Raw genomic sequence first — 22196 nt, forward strand, 5'->3', positions numbered from 1 at the left:
CACATTGACACTGTAGACTTCATTCAGTGCAGTGTGAGTATTTTGGAGTAGGTTGGATGTAGATTTTGTTTTTATTATTGATTTGTACCAACGGAAATAGACATTTCATCATGTGAAATTCCTGTTATCCTGGAAAAAAAATACTTGTTTTGATCTTCTTGTTTTCTGACTTGGAAGTATCCTTTCAAAAAGCTCTTAAGATATCTAGGTCTAAAAAGCACTTCATGAGATGCTAAAGCTGACCCACTGGTTGAAAATGTTGACCCTATCCTGTTATTTAAATGTGAACATTTATTGTACATTCAGTGAGTTATAGTGTTAATAGTCTTGTGCTATGCAGCAGGTGTAAAAATTAATAAATATTTTTTTTTAATAAACAAAATATTTGTTTGTTTGTATGTGTGACGCTACCAGAGCGATTTTTCTTTTAAGAATTGCAGCTTCTGACCGGGTGTGGTAACTCATGCCTGTAATTCCAGCACTTTGGGAAGCTGAGGCTGGTGGATCACTTGAGGTCAGGAGTTTGAGACCAGCCTGGCAAACATGGTAAAACCCTGTCTCTACTAAAAATACAAAAATTAGCCTGGCATGGTGGTGGGCACCTGTAATCTCAGCTACTTGGGAGGCCGAGGCAGGAGAATTTCTTGAACCTGGGAGTCAGAGGTTGCAGTGAGCTGAGATTGCACCATTGCACTCCAGCCTGGGCGACAGAGCAAGACTCAGTCTGGAAAAAAAAAAAAAAGAATTGCAATGAATTCTAATTTCCAGTGTTGCATGCAGGAAGCTTGGAAGTGGTCTCTCCATCCTAGCAATAAGTAAGAAGCTAAGCCAATGTAGAGATTGACATCTCTCCTTAGATCTGTCAGAAAGGTGAGCTCACAGGACAAACTGCTGTTCCCAAAATTGTAAAGACAAACAGGCAAATACAGAGAATCACAGCTTATAGAACAGAAACCCGTGAGAAAAAAAACAACAACAACCCATGAGCAATAAACTCTGCGAGAACCAAAACGGGGTAGGAAAACTTGAACTATATTTGATGAATTGCTACAGGCTCAGTGTGGACAAATCTGGGAGGTTAAAAACTCTAGGGGACTCAGTCACTGAACAGGGATCAAGGGAGACCCACAATTTTGTGAGTTTTATCCCCAGGAGCTTGACCAGGTTCTCGCAGTGAAATCTGGAGAAAAATCCCCTCATGTTTCCAGCAGAGAAAGGGGAGAAGGAACGATTTTGAAATTCTCCAGAACTTTCTGATCTTTCTATTATAACGAGCACCTAAACTACTGAAGTTACAGCAGAACCTCACTCACCTGGAGGAAGAGAAATCCCCAGCTCCAGCCCATTATCGCCATCATCCCTCATCTAAGGGGGATAACTGAGCGGCACTTGTGAAGTTCACAGTCCAGAGGCATGGGCTCACCAGAAGATTGAAACCTCCTTCAGGAATGCAGAATGCGTCCCCTGCCCCAACACCCTGCCATCACGTTGTTGAAGGTCTACAGAAATTCTCTCTACCTGGCACATCATGACCAGCTACCAAGAAAAACACTACAAGGCATACTAAGAGGCAAAAGACACAAATTTGAAGAATGAGAGCAAACATCAGACCCAGATTAAGATATGACCGAGATGTTGGAATTTGCAGACTGGGAATTTAAAACAACTGTGATCAATGTGAAAAGGGCTCTACTAAAGAAAGTAGCTAACAAACAATGTAAGGAGAGAGATGGAAGCCCTAAGAATGCACTAAAATGCTAGAGATAAAAAATGAAGAGTAGGCTGGGCACAGCAGCTCACACCTGTAATCCCAGCACTTTGGGAGGCTAAGGTGGGTGGATAATTTGAGGTCAGGAGTTCCAAGACCAGCCTGACCAACATGGTAAAACCCACCTCTATTAAAAATGCAAAAATTAGCCAGAGGCATGGTGGCGGGCTCCTATAATCCCAGCTACTCAGGTGGCTTGAACTCAGGAGGTGGAGGTTGCAGTGAGCCAAGATTGCACCACTGCACTTCAGTCTGGGCGACAAAGCAAGACTACAACTCAAAAACAAAAACCAAAGAGTACCTCTGAGAAGCTAAATAGTAGACTAGACACATCTTAGAAAAGAATCACTGAGCTTGAGGATGTCTCAATAGAAAGCTCTCAAACTGAAAGACAAACAGAATATCCAAAAACTGAGATGATGAAATAAAGGTATTACTCTGCCTCATGGGAATACTAGAAGAAGACAGAGGAAGGAACAGAAGAAATATTTGAAGCAATAATGATTGACAATTTCCCCAAATCAATATGGAACATGAAACCACAGATCCAGGAAGCTCAAAGGACACACAGGATAAATGCAGAAAATCCTTCAAAACCAAGAAACAAATGAACAAAAAGTGATGTTTCTGTAGAAACTGTGCAAACCAGGAGAGAGTGGAATGAAATATTTAAATGTTGAGAGAAAAAAACCATGACCAACCTAGAATGCCGTGCTCTATGAAATTATCCTCCAAAAGTGAAGGGGAAATTAGGACTTTCTCAACAAACAGAAATTGAAGAAATTTGTTGCCAGTAGACCTGCCTTGGAAAGAATGTTAAGAGAAGTTTTTCAGAGAGAAGGAAAATGATAAAAGTCAGAACCTCAGATCTACATAAAGAATGAGCATTGGCCGGGGGCCGTGGCTCACACCTGTAATCCCAGCAATTTGGGAGGCCGAGGCGGGCGGATCATGAGGTCAGGAGATTGAGACCGTTCTGGCCAACATGGTGAAACCTCATCTCTACTAAAATACAAGAAAGTTAGCCGGGCATGGTAGCGCATGCCTGTACTCCCAGCTACTCGGGAGGCTGAGGCAGGAGAATTACTTGAACCCAGGAGGTGGAGGTTGCAGTGAGCCGAGATTGTGCCACTGCACTCCAGCCTGGTGACAGACCGAGACTCCATCTCAAAAAAAAAAAAAAAAAAAAAAAGGGCTTAATTATTAACTTTAATAACTGAAAGTAAAAGAAATCTTAATTTTTCTTACTCTTCATTGATTTATTTTTCTGAGACAGGATTTCACTCTGCCACCCAGGCTGGAATGCAGAGGTGCAATCACAGCTCACGGCAACCTCCATCTCCCTGGCTCAAGTGATTCTCTCACCTCAGCCTCCTGAGCAGCTGGGACTACAGGCACATGTCACCACACCTGGTTAATGTTTTGTATTTATTTTAGTATAGATGGAGTTTTGCCATATTTCCCAGGCTGGTCTCGAATTCCTGGGCTCAAGCCATCCACGTACCTCAGTCTCTCAAAGTACTGGGATTACAGGTGTGAGCCACTATGCCTGGCCTCTTCATTGGTCTAACACATGACAGTTTGTTCAAAATAATAGCAATGATATATTCTATTATGTATACTAATATATGTGTCTGTGTTCATATGTAAGTGAAATGAATGACAGCAATGATATAAGGATGGGAGGGAGGAATTAGGATTTTTTTTTATAAGATATGCACACTATGGCCAGGTGTGGTGACTCACATCTGTAATCCCAGCACTTTAGAAGGCTGAGGCAGGCGGATCACCTGAGGTCGGGAGTTCAAGACCAGCCTGACCAAAATGGAGAAAATGTCTCTACTAAAAATACAAAATTAGCTGGGCATGGTGGCGCATGTCTGTAACCCCAGCTACTTGGGAGGCTGAGGCAGGAGAATTGCTTGAGCCTGGGAGGCAGAGCTTGCAGTAAGCCAAGATCACTCCATTGCACTCCAGCCTTGGCAACAAGGGCAAAACTCCCTCTCAAAAAAAAAAAAAAAGCACACTATTGATGAAGTGGGATAGTGTTATGTGAAAATATACTTGGATTAATTGCAAATGTATATTGAAAACTCTACAGCAACCACTAAAAAGTAAAAAAAGAAGAATTGCTGATATTCTAAGAAAGTAAGGAAAATGGAATCATATAAAATGTTCAATTGGAGGCACAGAGTCTGGGTGTGGTGGCTTATACCTGTAATCCCAGCATTTTGGGAGGCTGAGGTGAGAGGATCACTTGAAGCCAGGAGTTCAAGACCAGCCCGGACAACATAGTGAGACTGTCTCTAAGAAAATAAAAATACATATTAGCAGAGCGTAGTGACATGTGCCTGTAACCCCAGTGACTTAGGAGGCTGAGCAAAGAAGATCGCTTGAGACCCAGAGTTTGAGGCTGCAGTAAACTATATTGTGCCACTGCACTCCAGCCTGGGTGACAGAGTGAGACCGCATCTCAAAAAAAACCACAAAAGGCAGAAAAGCAGTGGAAGACATATAGGAGCAAAGAACAAGGGAACACATAGAAAACAGGAACAAATATAGTTAATATTAATCCAAATACATCAATAATCACTTTGAACATCAATGTTCCAATGCACTGGTTAAAAGAAATTGTCAGGCTGGATCAAGACATAAGACCCAACTATATGTTGTCTGTGAGAAACCCACTTTAAATATAATGACATGTAGGTTAAAAACAAACGGATGGAGAAAGATACACCATGCTAACACTAATCAAAGAAGGTGGGAGTAGCTATATTAATTTCAGACAGCAGACTTCAGACAAGGAAAGTTATCAGGGATAAAGTGGGGGCATTATGTAATGATAAAGAGGTCAGTTCTCCAAGAGAACATAACCCTTAATGTGTAAGTGCTTAGCACCAGAGCATCAAAACATGTAAGGCAAAAACAGAAGTACAGAGAGAAATAGAGGAGTGTCGGTCTCTAACTGTAATAGTGGAGTCATCTATCAGAAATGTACAAATCGAGCAGACAGAAAATCAGTAAGGACATTGTTACGCTCAACACCAAAGATCAATGGGAAATAATATCTATAGACTACTTCTAATAATAGAGTGCATATTATTATCAAGCACATGGAACACCAACATAGGACACATTCTGGGGCAGAAAACATACTTAAGAAACTTAATAGATATCATACGATATCTGTTCTTATGCCACATGCTATTAGACTAGAAATAACAGAAAAACAGCCTGAAATTCTCAAAATACTTGGTGATTAAACACACTTCTTTATAACACATGAGCCAAAAAAGACATCTTACATTAAAAAATATTTTGGGCCAGGCACAGTGGCTCATACTTATAATCCCAACACTCTGGGAGGCTGAGGCAGGAGGATCACTTGAGCCCAGGAGTTTGAGACCAGCATGGGCAACATAGTGAGACCCTGTCTCTACAAAAAATAATTTAAAAAAATTAGCTGAGCACAGTGGTCTCAGCTACTTGGGAGGCTGAGGTGGGAGGACTGCTTGAGCGTGGGAGGTCAAGGTTTCAGTGAGCTGTGATTGTGCCACTGTACTCAAGCCTGGGTGACATGAGTGAGACTTTGTCTCCAGAAATTTTTTTTTTAACTAAATGAGAATGAAACATACAAATGTTTGGGATGTAGTACTGAGAGGGAAATTTTATTATTGAATGCATATGGTAGAAAATAATAATCTAAAATCAATCATCTGAGCTTCCACCTTCAGAAACTAGAAAAAGAACACATCTAAAATAAATAGAAGAAAATAAATAAAAATTAGAGCAGAAATTAATGACATTGAAAACAGGAAATCAATAAAGAAAATAAATGGAACCAAAATCTTCTTCTTTGAGGAGATCAATAAAATTGATGTCTCTAGCCAGGCTAAAGGCCAGGCTTGGTGGCTCATGCCTATAACCCCAGCACTTTGGGAAGCTGAGGCGGGTGGATCACTTGAGTTTGGGAGCTTGAGACCAGTCTGACCAACATGGAGAAAACTCATCTCTACTAAAAATGCAAAATTAGCTAGGCATGGTGGCATGTGCCTGTAATCCCAGCTACTTGGGAGGCTGAGGCAGGAGAATCATTTGAACCCAGGAGGTGGGGGTTGCAGTGAGCCAAGATTGCGCCATTGCACTCCTGCCTGGGCAACAAGAGCAAAACTCTGTCTCAAAGAAAAAAAAAGGCTCAAATTGCTAATATCAGAAATATATTAGGGGACATCACTACAGATCCCATGGACGTGAAAAGACAAAGGAATACTATTCTAACTGTATGCATGCAAATTTGACAACCTAGATGAAATGGACCAATTTCTTAAAAGATATAGTCTGCCAAAACTCATAGAAGAAGAAATAAACAGGCATATATATGTGTAATAAATTGAATCAGTAATTAATAACCTTTCCAAATGCAAAGTACCAGGCTAGATGTGTTCACTGGTGAATTCTACCAAACATTAAAAGAAGAAGTCATACCAATTATCTACAATCTCTTTCATAAGATAGAAGCAGAGAGAATACATCTTTTAAAAATGTTTTTAGTTTATTAATCTTGTGAAAAATCCACAATGGATAGCATTATTGCAGCACCTTTACTCCCTTGGCTTTTTGCTGGCACCAACACTGGCCTTTGTAATTCCCTGACTTCCTTCATTCTGTTCTTGTGTTCCTTCTGTTACATTCTTGAGGTCTTTTTCTTCTCATACAGCCATGTCTTGCAGGTCTAAGTTTGAATTCATTTTTCTTTGCATAATCCAAGGAATCATAAAGCATGCCAAAGCCACTTGTCTTGCTACCATCAAAATGAGTTCTAAATCCGAATAAAAAGATGACATCTGGTGTGGTCTTGCACGTTTTGGCTAGTTTCTCCCGAATGTCTGTCTTAGGCACTGTTGCCTTCGCCAGGTGAAGGACATCAATGACCATTTGTTTCCTCAGAAGTAGTCGGTTGGTCATGAACTTTCTTGTTCGGATAGTTACTGTGTCATTCATGATGGCGGTCTATCCTCAGACAGCCAGGGAGGAAAAGAGGATCTTAACTCATTCTATGAAGGCAGCTTCACCCTAATACTAAAATCAGACAAAGACATTAGAAGAAAAAGAACAGACCTGTATAGCTCAAGAACATTGATGCAAAAGTCCTCAATGTATAAAAACAATTATACACCACCACCACGTGGGATTTATCCCAGGTATGCAAGGCTGGTTCAACATTTGAAAACAATTTAATATAAAACATCATACCAACAGGCTAAGAAGAAATACCACATGATCATATCAACGGACACAGAAAAAGCATTTGACAAAAATCTCAAACCCACCTATGATAAAAACTCTTAGTAAACTAAGAATAGAGGGGCATTTTTTCTATTCGGTAAAGAAAATCCACAAAAACCCTGCAACAAACATCATACTTAATGGTGAGAAACTCAAAGCTTTCCTGCTAATATTGGGAACCAGACAAGGATGTTTCTTCTCACCACTGCTTTTCACCATTGCACAGGTAGTCCTAGCTAATGCAATGAGACAGGAAAACAAAAAAAACACACAAAACCCCACAGTTATACAAATTGGCAAGAAAAAATAAAACTGTCACTGTTTACAGGTGACAAAAATCCAAAAGAATAAAAAAAATACTGAGCTAATAAGCAATTATAGCAAGTTTGCAGGTATAAAGTTAATTAAATTTAATTTTTGGAGACAGAGTCTTGTTCTGTCACCCAGGCTGGAATGCGGTGGTTCAGTCTTGGCTCACAGAAAGCTCTGCCTTCTGGATTCAGTAATTCTCCTGCCTCAGCCTCCTGAGTAGCGGGGATTTCAGGCACCTGCCATCACGCCTGGCTAATTTTTGTATTTTTAATAGAGACAGGGTTTCACCATGTTAGTCAGGCTGATCTTGAACTCCTGACCTCAAGTGATCCGCCCGCCTTGGCCTCCCAAAGTGCTGGGATTACAGGTATGAGCCACCGTGCCTGGCCAAGAATTTTTTTTAAATCCTAGAACTAATAAGCAATTATAGCAAAGTTGCAGGGTATAAAGTTAATTTTTCCTGCTGAGCAGTCTAAACAAAAGAAAAAAAAATAGTTAATTTTAAAAAGTAAATCACATTCCTATATAACAGCAATGGACAAGTGGAAATTGAAATGAAAAACACAATACCATTCACACTGGCACACACAAAAATGAAATACTTAGGTGTACCTCTAACAAAATATGCACAATATCTACATGATGAAAACTGCAAATCTGATTGATGAGAAAATCAGTGAAGAACTAAATAAATGATAGTATTCATGGATAGGAGGACTTAATATTGTTAAGATGTCAGTTCTTCCCAATTTGATCTACAGATTCAATGTAATCCCAATCAAAATCCCGGCAAGTTATTTAGTGGATATCAACAGACTGACTCTAGAGTTTATATGGAGAGGCAAAAGACCCTGAATAGCCAACACATTATTAAAGGAAAACCACAAAGTTAGAAGACTGGCAGTACCGTACTTCAAGACAATATAAAGTTACAGTAATCAAGACAATGTGGTACTGGTGAAAAAATAGACAAGTAGAACAACACAACAGCATAGAGAGCCCAGAAGTAGACCCACACAGAGTCACGCGATCTTTGATAAAGGAGCAAAGGCAATGTAGAAATGACTGTCTTTTAAAGAAATGGTGCTAGAGACCAGGCACAGTGGCTCATGCCTGTAATCCCAGCACTTCGGGAGGTCAATATGGGTGGATTTCTTCAGTCCAGGAGTTTGAGACCACCTTGGGCAACATGGCAAAACCCGACCTCTACAAAAAAAAAAAAAAAAAATTAGCCCTGCATGGTGGTGCATGCCTATAATCCCAGCGACCTGGGAGGTGGTGGCAGGAGGATTGCTTGAGTCTGGGAGGCAGAGGGTGCAGTGAGCTGAGATTGCACCACTGCACTCTAGCCCTGGTGACAGAATGAGACGCTGTCTCAAAAATAAATAAATAAATAAAAGGTACTGGAACACACGGAGATCCACATGCAAAAAATAAATCTAGACACAGACCTTACACCCTTCACAAAAAGTAACTCAAAACAGTTATAGGACTAAATGTAAAATGCAAAACTATAGAACTAGATGGTAACATAGGAGACAACCTAGATGACCTTGGATTTTGTGATGATTTTTTAGATATAACACCAAAGGCATGAAGAAATAATTGGTAGCCTGGACTTCATTAAAATTTAAAAGTCCTGCCCTGAGAGAGAGACTGTTTGGAGAATAAAAAGGTAAGCCACAAACTGGGAGAAAATATTTGCAAAAGACATACCCAATAAAGGACTATTATCTAAAACATACAATGAACAATGAAAACTTAACAATAAGAAAACCAAAAAATGGGCAAGTCCTTCAAAGTCACCTCAGCAAAAAAAAAAAAAAAAGTATATATATATATCTATACATACACACACATATGTAGAGAGAGAGAGAGAGAGAGAGAGAGATGGTAAATAAGCATGTGAAAGAGGCTCTACATCTTACGTCATCCCGGAAATGCAAATTAAAACAATATGGGGCCAGGTGCACTGGCTCATGCCTGTAATCCCAGTGCTTTGGGGGGGTGAGGTGGGTGGACTGCATGAGCCCAGGAGTTGGGGACCAGCCTGGGCAACATGGTGAAACCCCATCTCTACAAAAAATAAAAATTAAAAGCAAAAACAAAAAAAATATGAGATACCACTACAGAGCTATTGGAATGGCCAAAATTCAGAATGCTGACAACGCCAAGTGCTAATGAGGATGTGAAGCAACAGGAACTCCCATTCAGGACTGGTGGGAATGCAAAATGCTACAGCTGCTTTGGAAGGCACTTTGGCAATTGGCTTGATTCATAATTGCCAAAACCTGGAAACAATGAAGATGTCCTTCAGGAAGTGAATAGATAAAACTGTGGTATATGACACAATGGAATATTATTCAGCACTGAAAAGAAATAGAAGCTATCAAGCCATGAAAAGACATGGAGGAAGCTTCAATGCATATCACAAAGTGAAAGAAGCTAATCTGAAAAGGCTATATACTATTTAATTTCAACTAGATGACATTCTGGAAACAGGCAAAACTATGGAGACAATAAAAAGATCAGTGGTTGCCAGAGGTAGAGGATAGGGAGAGATGAACAGGCAGAGCACAGATTATTTTTAAAAAAATATATTTTTAAATTATACTTTAATTTCTGGGGTACATGTGCAGATCTTGCAGGATTGTTACATAGGTATACACTTGCCCTGGTGGTTTGCTGCCTCCATCCCACCCCTCCCCTCCCCTATATTAGGTATTTCTCCCAATGTTATCCCTTCCCAATCTCCCTACGCACCTCTATACCTCTCCTAGCCCTCCACCCCACAACAGATCCCATTGAGTGATGCTCCCCTCCCTGTGTCCATGTGTTCTCATTGTTCAAAACCTGCCTGTGAGTGAGAACATGTGGTGTTTGGTTTTCTGTTCTTGTGTCAGTTTGCTGAGAATGATGGTTTCCAGATTCATCCATGTCCCTGCAAAGGACATGAACTCATTCTTTTTTATGGTTGCATAGTATTCCATAGTGTATATGTGCCACATTTTATTTATCCAGACTATCATTGTTGGGCATTTGGGTTGGTTCCAGGTCTTTGCTATTATAAACAGTGCTATTACAAGCAATGAACATACGTGGAGCCCAGATGATTTTTAAGGCAGTGAAATTACTCTGCATTATACTGTGACGGTGCGTAATGATGTATCAATGTAGGTTCATCAGTTCTTTTTGTTTGTTTGTTTGTTTCTCTCTGTCGCCAGGCTGGAGTACAATGGCGCGATCTGTGCCCACTACAACCTCCGTCTCCTGAGTTCGATTCTCCTGCCTAAGCCTCCCGAGTAGTTGGGACTACAGCGCGCGCCACCACGCCCAGTTAATTTTTGTATTTTTAGCAGAGACGGGATTTCACCGTGTGGGCCAGGATGGTCTCTTGACCTTGTGATCCACCTGGCTCGGCTTCCCAAAGTGCTGGGATTCCAAGCGTGAGCCACCGCGCCTGGCCGGCCGGGTTCACCAGTTGTAAGAAACATACCACTCTGGTATGTTGATAAACGGGAGGCGATGCATGTGGGAGAGGGGTGGGGAGTATTTGGAAAATCTCTGATCCCTCTGCTCAATTTTTTTGTTAACTTTAAACTGCTCTAAAAACCAAAGTCTATCAAAAATTATAGTTTACAGTGTTTTTACTCTTTTCTCTTTCTGGTCTCGTCACTGTCCCAAGGTAAGGGAATTATCGGTAACAACTATGGAGTGATGTTCCACTGCCATTTATACTTGGTCGTTTGGAATTCAAGAGCCTCTCAACAGTGTAACAGGAACTTAGGGCATTTGTGGAGCCAGTAGAGGAACAGAGATTGGGTTGTTTGGAAACCACTCTTTTCTAGGAAGGGAGGAACATTATCTCAGCCGGTCGGCTCCTTCCGTTCCATCCACACAGAGAACTGAGAATGGTCTCTGCGCAACGGCCGGTAGTACCTGGAATAAGCAGTGTGAAGCCGTTCTAAGCAAAACCCAGTGGATAAGAGGAATATGACGGAGTTTGACTTAAAATGTGATCCATCGATGTGTGTACTTTCTTTCTGGACATCGAGGGCCCGGGGACGGGAAGGAGGAATGAGGGAACTCCAAGGCACAGGCCTAGGTCGCATTCTGTCCTCAACTGTAAAATGGGCTCTAAAATCTCCCGGCGCCGCAGCACAAAGACGGTGGAGAGAAAGTGCTTCGCGTCGGGACTGGGGCAGGGTATGCTCTCTGCAAACGTCAGCTAATAGACGTGCCTTCGCTCATGGGCTATGGAACTTTGATTCGCGGTCAAGCAAAGACAGGTACCGTCTAGCACCTCTGGGAGCTCCTAAATCAGGTGAGACCTGGAAGCTCCTAAATCAAGTGAGACGCGCAAACTGGCTGGAACCTGCACTCCCAGGCCCAGCCGCTCGCAGGCACCCCAGCCAGCCCACGTGCTCGCCCGCGCCGCTCCTGGCCCCGCCCGCTGTGGCCCCGCCCCGGCATTCTCCAGACCCCGCCCTGCGCTGCCCCGCCCCTTCCGCCGCCCGGGCCCGGAGCGTGCGCGCACCCAGACTCCTTGCGGGAGCGAGCGCGTCCGAGAGCCCGCGGCCGTAGAGGGGCGGCGGGTTAGGGGACCAGCGCCAGCGGTTCAGGTGAGGGCCGGCAAGGGGCGACGAAAGGGTTAAAGTGTTTCTGGGGAGCGGGCGGCTGGGTCCGCGAAGTCGTTATCCCTGTGGGCGTGGGGAGCGGGAGCGGGGCGTTGGGAGCGGGGCGACGCCGGAGGCGGGTGGTTAGGGTTAGGCACGGCGTGGGGGAGGGGCGGGGCCGAGTCGTGCGGTTCTGAGGACTGGACCCCGGGATTGGGCCTGCCGGGCTGGCGCCGGAGGGGGATTTGCTGCGGAGTTGACGGGTTTGGAAACGGCGTTTGCTCCAGAAGGACCCAAGGGTTTACCTTCTGCATTGGGGAGGGTCCGGGGGAAAGTTAGACCAGGTGCAGAGGAAAAGCCGGTGGGGAGACGCCTTCCTGCTCTCTAGTAAAGAGGTCCAGGACGCCCCAAGATCTGGAAATCCTCGGCTTCCGGGGTCCGACTCCCTGGCAATTGCCTGGTTTTGGTATTTTGACATCCTGTTCAGAATAGTGGCAGTGCAAAGGTTGTCACTGGACTAGATGAAATTTAGCTAGACACGCACTGTCATTGAAGAAAGTTGTGAGCAAGTTGTATAAATAGAGATGGACCTCCTAAGAGGCAGGTAGGACCCTGACTTTGCAGCTGATAGTCTTTTCTATGCTAGTTCTGTTAAGAAGGTTTTATTCTGAGCATCAGGTTGCTTCTGCAATTTTTTTTGGTATTTTAAAGTTCTGTTAAACTCATAAGCTCTGTGCCCTCTCACCCACTTCACTTATTTAGGCATAATCAGGATGTCATTTCACCGTGTGCTGAAGGGGGATGTGGGGTACAGTTGCTTGGGGACCACCCAGCTGCCTTGACCCAACTCTAAAGTTTCTGCTATGTCTTTACATGGATCTGAAATCTCTTCAAGGGAACTTGAAATAATTTAGTGGAACATGCTTCATTTTACATGTAGTTACTTTAGATTTGTTCTTTATCATTTGAAAATTTTTGAAAAGTACCTGTAGTAAGTAATATACACTGTTCCTCATCTAGAGATTATTCATTGCAGGATTCCAGAATTGGAAATAACGGGAGGGAGGACCTGGTCCAGCTCCCCTTCATCAAATAAGGAAATTGACACCTGCTGTGGTAAGATTTGTGGAATGTTAGTGGGAATTAGTAACAGACCTTGGCTGGAATTCTGGTGTTTTGACTGTTAACATCCTTTTTTCTTTTCATTTTAGTGTGCTTTTTAGCCCACTTTGTAGGATTAGGAGCTGGAAAGGATGGATTTAGTACATGTTAGTAGAGTGATTGAATTTAAGCTCCCTGGGGTCCCGTTAGCATTGTGCAGTCCTTGCTGTCAATTTTACACCTGATCCCAGCCATCAGTCTGATAATGTTGTAATATGTAGTTTCCTAAAGGTGATCAGCAGTGTTCAGTTATTACAGGAAGGAGAAAAATAACGTGATTATATGGATCAGATGGACTAACTAAAGGCAGATTGGCTATTGACTTTGCTGGTTGTCATGGTCAGGTGTGTGGAACCTTAGGAATTTATGTGGACTAATAAAGTCATATCAGTAACTTTCCTTTTCATTATTTAAATGTTTCGAGATTATGCAACAGGTATTGTGTGTAGTATTAAGCACATGGGTTTGCAGGCGGACCTGAGTTTCAGTATTGCCTTGGGGTTGGGCAAGTTATTGACCTCCTCTGATTTTCAGTTTTAATTCTGGTGTAATAACCCCCATAACCCTACTTTGCACAATTGTAGGAATTAAATAAGGTATGGGAAAGGCCTGGCTCTTAATAGCACCTCATAAAGTGACCGTTAGCATTTGTGTTTTACTAGTGTATGTGAATTTTCAGCAAATTTTGTTTTGTGAAAGAACGACAAATAATACTTTCTCTTTCTCTTTTCTTTCTTTTTTTCTTTTTGAGACAGGGTTTCTGTCGCCCAGAACTCTACTGGAGTGCACAGTAGAGTGATCATGGCTCATTGCACCCTATGCCTCTTGTGTTCAAGCGATCCTCCCACCTCAGCCTCCTGAGTAGCTGGGACTACAGGCATGCGCCACCGTGCCTGGCTGATATTTTTGTATTTTTTTGCAGAGAAGGGGTTTTGCCGTGTTCCCTAGGCTGGTCTTGAACCCTTGGACTCATGGGGTCTGCCTGCCTCGACCTCTCAAAGTGCTGGGATTGTAGGCGTGAGTTGCTGCACCCAGCCAATAACAGATAATTAATGGCTAAAAAACAGTTGTTAAAGAAATTGGGAGAGTGATTATTGGTCTGGGAAGTCTAACGTAGAGATCGTGATTTGTTTATCATTTAATCTCAGTCTTATTTTACTCATCTGTAAAATGCAGGCATATGAAATTTATGAATTTAGGAGTTACTATAGGAGCATCCTGAGAAAAGAGCTCTTCCAGATAAGACTTGAAAATTCCAGTGGGAATGCTGTGGTGGAAGGGTGGGAGAAGAGCTGTTTAGCTGTAATTAGGTGCAAGGATAAGGTGTAAGAACAGGCTGGAGGTTGAATGTTTTTCTGGAGTGTTAGCGTCAACTATATCCCTGGAATTTCTGCCTTTCTGTCTCAAGATGCATGTCTTTGTCCAGAGTACCTGTGGAGAAGAAACGATGGATTCCTTAGACCATATGCTGACAGATCCCCTGGAACTTGGTCCATGTGGAGATGGCCATGGCACGCGTATCATGGAGGATTGCCTCCTGGGAGGAACCAGAGTTAGTCTGCCTGAGGACCTTCTGGAGGATGTGAGTAATAACATGGTTGCGACCTTTTCCTCTCTGTCAGCTTCCTTGTAACAGTTAGGGGAAACCTTTTCCACTCTACATTTTCAGTCTTTTGTGCTCCCTTTTGTTCATTTTCTACATTGTAGGCAGCCTGATCTCTTATCTTTTTTTTTTTTTTTTAAGTCTAGAGCCTATTTAATATTCTGATTAAGGAGGAAAACATAAGTTATGTTCTGCATGTTTAATAACATGTTGGCTGGGCGCTTGGCTCAGGCCTGTAATTCCGGCCCCTTTGGGAGGCTGAGGTGGGCAGTTCACAAGGTCAGGAGTGCAAGACCAGCCTGGCTAACATGACAAAACTCCGTCTCCACTAAAAATATAAAAATTAGCCGGGTTTGGTGTTTATCGCCTGTAATCCCAGCTCCTTAGGAGACTGAGGCAGGAGAATTGCTTGACCCTGGGAGGTGGAGGTTGCAGTGAGCTGAGATTGTGCTGCTACACTCCAGCCTGGGCAACAAGAGCAAGACTCCGTCTCAAAAAAAAAAAAAAAAAAAAAGGGGAACCCGGGGAAAAATGGCTTGATGAAAAAAGGGGGGGGGGGGGGGGGGGGGGGTGGGGAGGGAGACAGCAAACCACCATGGCATGCATGTACCTATGCAACAATCCTGCAGGATGCAGGACGTGCACATGTACCGCAGAGCCCAAATACAATTAAAAAAACAAAAAGGATGTGAAAATCATAAGTTTAAGGCTGGGTGAGGTGGCTCACACCTATAATCCCAGCACTTTGGGAGGCCAAGGCTGGTGGATCACCTGAGGTCGAATTCGAGACCAGCCTGGCCAACATAGTGAAACCCTGTCTCTATTAAAAATACAAAAATTAGCCAGGTGTGATGGTGGGTGCCTGTAATCCCAGCTAGTTGGGAGGCTGAGGAAGGAGAATCGCTTGAACCCAGGAGGAGGGGGTTGCGGTGAGCTGGTATCACACCACTGCACTCCAGTGTGGATGACAGAGTGAGACTCTGTCTCAAAAAAAGAAAGAAACCATGTCAAAATAACTTGATAATGTGATATAAACCCTATTATTATTATTTTCTTTTTGAGACAGAGTCTTGCTCTGTCACTCACACTGGAGTGCAGCGGCATGATCTCAGCTCACTGCAACCTTCGTCTCCCAGGTTCAAGCAGTTCTCCTGCCTCAGCCTCCCAAGTAGCTGTGATTACAGGCGCATGCCACCATGCCTGGCTAATTTCTGTATTTTTAGTAGAGATGGGGTTTCACCATGTTGGTCAGGCTGGTCTTGAATGCCTGATCTTGTGATCCGCCAGCCTCGGCCTCCCAAAATGCTGGGATTATAGGCGTGAGCCACTGCGCCTTGCCCCTATTTTTAACAAGATAATTTTCATCCATTTAAAAAAGTTTTATATTTTAACCATGGAATACTATTCAGCCATAAAAAGGAATGAAATAATGGCATTTACAGCAAACTGGATGAAGTTGGAGGTCATTATTCTAAGTGAAGTAGCTCAGGAATGGAAAACCAAATATCCTATGTTCTCACTTGTAAGTGGGAGCTAAATTTTGAGGACGCAAAGGCATAAGAATGATAATAGACTTGGGACTTCGGGGGGAGGGATGGGAGTGTTGTGAGGGGTAAAAGACTACACATTGGGTGCAGTGTACACTGCTTGAGGGATGGGCGCACGAGAATCTCAGAAATAACCACTGAAGAACCTACCCATGTAACCAGACACCATCTGTTCCCCCAATACTACTGAAATAATAATTAAAAATAGAAAAAAATACATAGTAGAGGGGAAGAAATATTGGAAAACAAATATAAGAAAATATGTAAGTGGGGTATCTTTTCTACTAAAACCAGGAGAGCGTTATGAGTACTTAATCCTCACTGTGAAATATTTGGCATTTAATCCCTCCCTGACCCAGTGTCTTACTATGTTATTAAATCTTTTAGTTAATAGTTGCAGTATTTCTTTTAAATGCTTTTGTTTTAAACTTAGGGTTAGGTCCCTTTATTTGTTAGGTTCTTTTCAACTATTTGAGACACTTCATTCTGTGATATTTATGAAGTGCATGTTTATCAGTAAATGTAGTTAGGTTCACATTAATAATTTGATATGTGGTCTAAAAATGCAGTCGCGAAGAGGGTGTACACTGTGGTTATGGATTGATTGGCAGTAGAGTGTAGTGGAGGCCACTACAATACTGCTAATGGTGCTAAGGCTGGCAGTGGAATTTCTGTTTAGGGCCTTAAGCCCCTGAGGGTCCTGGTGACTCAGGGAATTCATCATAGCCTGGGATTGTTCGTCCCAGGCCTAGATTGCCCCATGCTTGCTCTCATCCCAACAACTGAGTAGGGACCCAGGAATCTGAATGAGCTGATCGTTGTTTATGTTTGGATGAGCGAATGTCCAGACCCCTTAAGCTATAGCTGCTTTCCTGACAGTGTTATCTGTGGAGCCCAAACTTAATGAACCATAGGAAATAGACTGTCATTCTTAGTTTGCTGCCAGGGCTTATTTTAGATTCAGAGCATATTGGTACATGGGAGAGGTAGTGGTGTCTGCTCTTATTTTCAACCAGTGGGCTATCTGGCATCTTTTGTGCTCCTGGCTTTTTTCAGTCATAGTACGGTTATATCTGTTAGCTGTTTCTTTTGCCCAGCAGGATAATATTGAGTCCCATTGCAAGCATGGACAAGGCCTCTGGTTCAGGTCACCACCACCTTTTCAAACATAGAACATTATTGGAAATGCTTAATGCCTGGACCTGTGTTCTACTGGAAACAGTTTCACTGGGAAGTTTTTCAGTGGGAAACTAATAAATGTTATACATTGTTATGTTCAATTATATCAATAAAGCCACTTAACTAATAGAAAATAAACATTAAAAAAGTGTATTTCAAAAGCAGAATTATATATGTGCGATTAACATTAAAATGGTTACCATGTTGTGGAACATTAAATAAAGTCTACACATATTTCTGAATCCATAAGGTAACCATCTACTCAATAATAGCACATGTCCTGGGATAGGATGGCAGCTTGTTTTTGACCACTTTCATAGGCACGATGTATAATCATTATTAAGGTGGCTACTGTTTATTAAATGCTTATTATCTGCAAGCCACTATATACATGAAAACATTCATTTAATTCTGTATTTCTCTGGTTTTGCCATATTTTGAACATACAGGTGTGGAGCATGATATAGCAAACGGTCATCTGTGCGTCCTCCAGTCTTATAAGGGATTATTTAGTTTATTTGTTTCACATTCTTCTTTCGTAGTATGTCAAATATTATGGATAAAATGAAAGCCACCAGTGTGCTGTTCTCTGATCCTCTCTCCGCTGTAGTAACAGCTGTACTGCAGTTGGTGTATATACTTCACATCCATGTTTTCTGGGCATGCTCTTTCAGAGCAGTCCCTTTATGTTACTCATGTAGTCAGCAAACACTTGTTCCATTAGGCACCTGTATGCCAGACACTGAGCTAGAAGCTAGGAATAAAATGGTATGCAAAAATGCAGGGGAAGATTCTAGGCATTGGGACTGAGGTGTTTTTGATACATTCATGCAAAGATACCTGGGATAGGTGGTTGGATTTCTGGGTTGTTTGCTGCTGAAACCCTTTAGTGGCTCTCCATTGTCCTTAGGATAAAGTCACAACTCCCTTTTGTATCTTTCTGCTGTCTGCTGCCTCCGCCTCCCTCCCTGTCCTTGCTCTAGCCAAATAATGCCTGAACTCTTTAAAAAAAAAAAAAAAAAGAAATGTATTACACTTAAGAGTCTATAAGATGCATATATACACACAGGTAAAACAATAATAAAACATGCATATAGCCTTCAGTTAGGGTGGGAACACTAGCAAGACCACTGAAGCCCGCCGTGTACCCCCTCCTGTCTTCTCCCTCTCTGTTCCCCCACAGGTACCTTCCTCGCCATCTTTTTTGTCTTTCTTTTTCCCTGTCTTGTCTTAAACGTTTTTTGGTGAGTGTTCTCTGACATTGTATATGCGGGATGTTTGCTTCTACACACATCAGCAGTTCTTTAACTACTTTGTAACTGCATATTTAATTGTTCCCCACCTCAGACCATACATATTCCAGGCCAAGTTAGTATTTTGCTCATGCAAGGTATCCACATAACTTGTGAGTTGAAAGTGAACGCTATCCTGTTTCTTTTCACTCTTAGCTGGTGACTTTAGCTCCTCAAGTTCATTGCTTTTGTGTTAACCTTTTCCTGCCACACCCTCATACCCTTGTTGGCAGAGAAGGCTTCCAAGTGGGATTCTCTACTAAAATAATTTTCCTCTGGATTGTTATTTACTGTTGGATATAAAGACTGTGGCTCATATGTAGTCTAATAATCTCAAGAGCATTGGAATTTTAGTTTATTTAAAAAACGTAAAAACTTGGTAGTGATAGTTGCACAGCAAATGTGAATGCACTTAAAGCCACTGATCTCTACACTTAAAAATGATTAAATTGGTAAATCTTATATATATTATGTAATGTTTTGTGTATACACACATATAAAAAACTTACAAATGTATTTTCCTTTTGTTTACTTTTTCTGTTTCTCCTAGCCTGAGATCTTCTTTGATGTTGTCAGCCTCTCCACGTGGCAGGAAGTGTTAAGTGACTCTCAACGTGAACACCTCCAGCAGTTTCTGCCTCACTTTCCTGAAGACAGCGTTGAGCAGCAGAATGAACTCATCTTAGCCCTGTTCAGTGGGGAGAACTTCCGCTTTGGAAACCCTCTGCACATTGCTCAGAAGCTTTTCCGAGGTTTGTAGCTCGATATTCTTTGACAGGGGCAGTGGATGGGCAAACATTATGTGGGTATTCCTTTTTTCCTTTTCTTCTCTTTATCTTCATATACAGATACTGAGCCAGCAGAGAGCGGTATTTTGTAACACTTTGCTGTCTAGGCTGTGTTTTAGAAAATAAAAATGTATTGATTCGTATGGAAAATACATAATATGAACTCAGCTGTGTAACCAGCACCTGCATCAAAAAATAAAACATTTCCAGCATGCTAGAGGTGCCCTGTATGCCTGGTCTTTAAAAAAATTTTAGAAACAGCTTGCCATTTGCTTTCTTGCACGTACGTATGTTTGATGTGTGTGTGTTTAGGTACACGTACACTTTTTGCTGCAGAAAATGTGACACTTCACTGCCAAGCACTTCAGCATGTACATGTCTCTTAGACACTCTCCCATATCATCACAGTCCTGTTACCACACTCAAGGAATTTTACACTGAGCAGATAATATCATAGGCTATTTCATGTTCAAATTTTCTAAATTTTTCCTGCAATGTCCTTTTTTTTTTTTTTGAGATGGAGTTTTCCTTTTGTTGCCCAGGCTGGAGTGCAGTGGTGCCATCTTGGCTCACTGCAACCTCCGCCTCCCGGATTCAGGTGATTCTCCTACCTCAGCCTCCTGAGTAGCTGGGATTATAGTCATTGCCACCACACCTGGCTAATTTTGTTTTTTTTTTATAGTAGAGACGAGGTTTCTCCATGTTGGTCAGGCTGGTCTTGAACTCCTGAGCTCAGGTGATCCACCCTCCTTGGCCTCCCAAAGTGCTGGGATTGTGGGCATGAGCCACCGTGCCTGGCCTGCAGTGTCTTTTATAGTGGCTGTTTAAATCCAGGATCTGTTCAGGGTTCACGGATTGTGCTTAGGCCTTCTGTCTCCTTAGCTTTTTGAATCTAGGGCCTTTTGCCCCTTTGTTTTTGTCTTCTAGTACACTGACATTCTTGAAGAGCCAGGACACTTGAATCATACAGTGTCCTGCTTCTGGGGATATTTGTCATTTTGTTTTCTCATGGTTAGATTGGGTTAAAGGCTTTTGGTAAGAATATGATGCAGGAGATGTGGTCTTTCCCATTGCATCACCTCAAGAAGCACATAGTGTCAATGTTTCCATTTTGGTAAAGCCACATTTGATCACTTAAGTGGTGTCTGTGATACCTCTTGCTTGTAAGGGTACTTTTTCCACTTTATAATTAAGAAGCAGTGTGGGATGATACTTTGGGATCATGTGATAATCTCATTTTCCAAAGCCTTTGTTTTTCCCAGTGGTTTTTGCTTCCATGGGTGATTCTCAGTTGCATCAGTTATTGTATTGGGGGTTGCAAAATGGTTTGGACTACTCTTTAAATTCCAGTTTGCTCCCTGTACCATGGAGAGGAGCAAAGGAAGCCTCTTCCCCTTCCTTTCCAGGGTGACTTTATTCTGGCATGAGACCCTGAATGGGCAGCACCACTCCTTTAGTTCTTTTTTTCTTTTTTCTTTTTTTTTTTAAAACGGAGTTTCGCTCTTGTTTCCCAGGCTGGAGTGCAATGGTGCGATCTTGGCTCACCGCAACCTCCGCCTCCTGGGTTCAGGCAATTCTCCTGCCTCAGCCTCCTGAGTAGCTGGGATTACAGGCACGTGCCACCATGCCCAGCTAATTTTTGTATTTTTAGTAGAGATGGGGTTTCACCATGTTGACCAGGATGGTCTCGATCTCTTGACCTCGTAATCCACCCGCCTCGGCCTCCCAAAGTGCTGGGATTACAGGCTTGAGCCACCGTGCCCGGCCAGTTCTTTTTTTCTTTTTTTTTTATTGCACTTTAGGTTTTGGGGTACATTTGAAGAACATGCAAGACAGTTGCATAGGTACACACATGGCAGTGTGATTTGCTGCCTTCCTCCCCTTCATCTATATCTGGCATTTCTCCCCATGCTATCTCTCCCCAACTCCCTACCTCGCACTGTCCCTCCCCTATTTCCCCCCAACAGACCCCAGTGTGTAGTGCCCCCCTCCCTGTGTCCATGTGTTCTCATTGTTGAACACCCGCCTATGAGTAAGAACATGCGGTGTTTGATTTTCTGCTCTTGTGTCAGTTTGCTGAGAATGATGGTTTCCAGGTTCATCCATGTCCCTACAAAGGACACGAACTCATCGTTTTTGATGGCTGCATAATATTCCATGGTATATATGTGCCACATTTTCCCTGTCCAGTCTATCATCGCTGGGCATTTGGGTTGGTTCCAGGTCTTTGCTATTGTAAACAGTGCAGCAATGAACATTCGTGTGCATGTGTCCTTATAGTAGAATGATTTATAATCCTTTGGATATATACCCAGTAATGGGATTGCTGGGTCAAATGGAATTTCTATTTCTAGGTCCTTAAGGAATCGCCACACTGTCTTCCGCAATGGTTGAACTAATTTACATTCCCACCAACAGTGTAAAAGTGTTCCTATTTCTCCACATCCTCTCCAGCATCTGTTGTCTCCAGATTTTTTAATGATTGCCATTCGAACTGGCGTGAGATGGTATCTCAGTGTAGTTTTGATTTGCATTTCTCTGATGACCAGTGATGATGAGCATTTTTTCATATGTTTGTTGGCCTCATGTATGTCTTCTTTTGTAAAGCATCTGTTCATATCTTTCGCCCACTTTTGAATGG

The 22196-nt window shown here is 42.4% G+C and overlaps 1 protein-coding gene across 10 annotated transcripts in view; it reads left to right on the forward strand.

The window, feature by feature from the left end:
• Positions 1 to 11892: 11892 nt before the first annotated feature.
• NFRKB (nuclear factor related to kappaB binding protein) overlaps positions 11893 to 22196 on the forward strand; it is a 35889-nt gene continuing 25585 nt past the window's right edge. For 3 of the 10 annotated variants that reach the window (XM_032284991.1, XM_032284986.1, XM_032284987.1), the window contains exons 1-4: positions 11913 to 11991; positions 13022 to 13101; positions 14555 to 14728; positions 19318 to 19519. In XM_032284991.1, the coding sequence (XP_032140882.1) occupies positions 14555 to 14728; positions 19318 to 19519 (376 nt within the window). In that variant the 5' untranslated portion in view covers positions 11913 to 11991; positions 13022 to 13101. Of the gene's footprint in view, positions 11992 to 13021; positions 13102 to 13367; positions 13491 to 14554; positions 14729 to 19317; positions 19520 to 22196 lie in introns of all 10 variants that reach the window. The other 7 variants (XM_032284988.1, XM_032284990.1, XM_032284981.1 and 4 more) reach the window with 6 other exon arrangements.

The sequence above is a fragment of the Sapajus apella genome, unplaced genomic scaffold (genome assembly GCF_009761245.1).
Source record: "Sapajus apella isolate SASKATOON/1434 unplaced genomic scaffold, GSC_monkey_1.0 scaffold16, whole genome shotgun sequence".
In the NCBI taxonomy this organism is placed as follows: domain Eukaryota; kingdom Metazoa; phylum Chordata; class Mammalia; order Primates; family Cebidae; genus Sapajus; species Sapajus apella.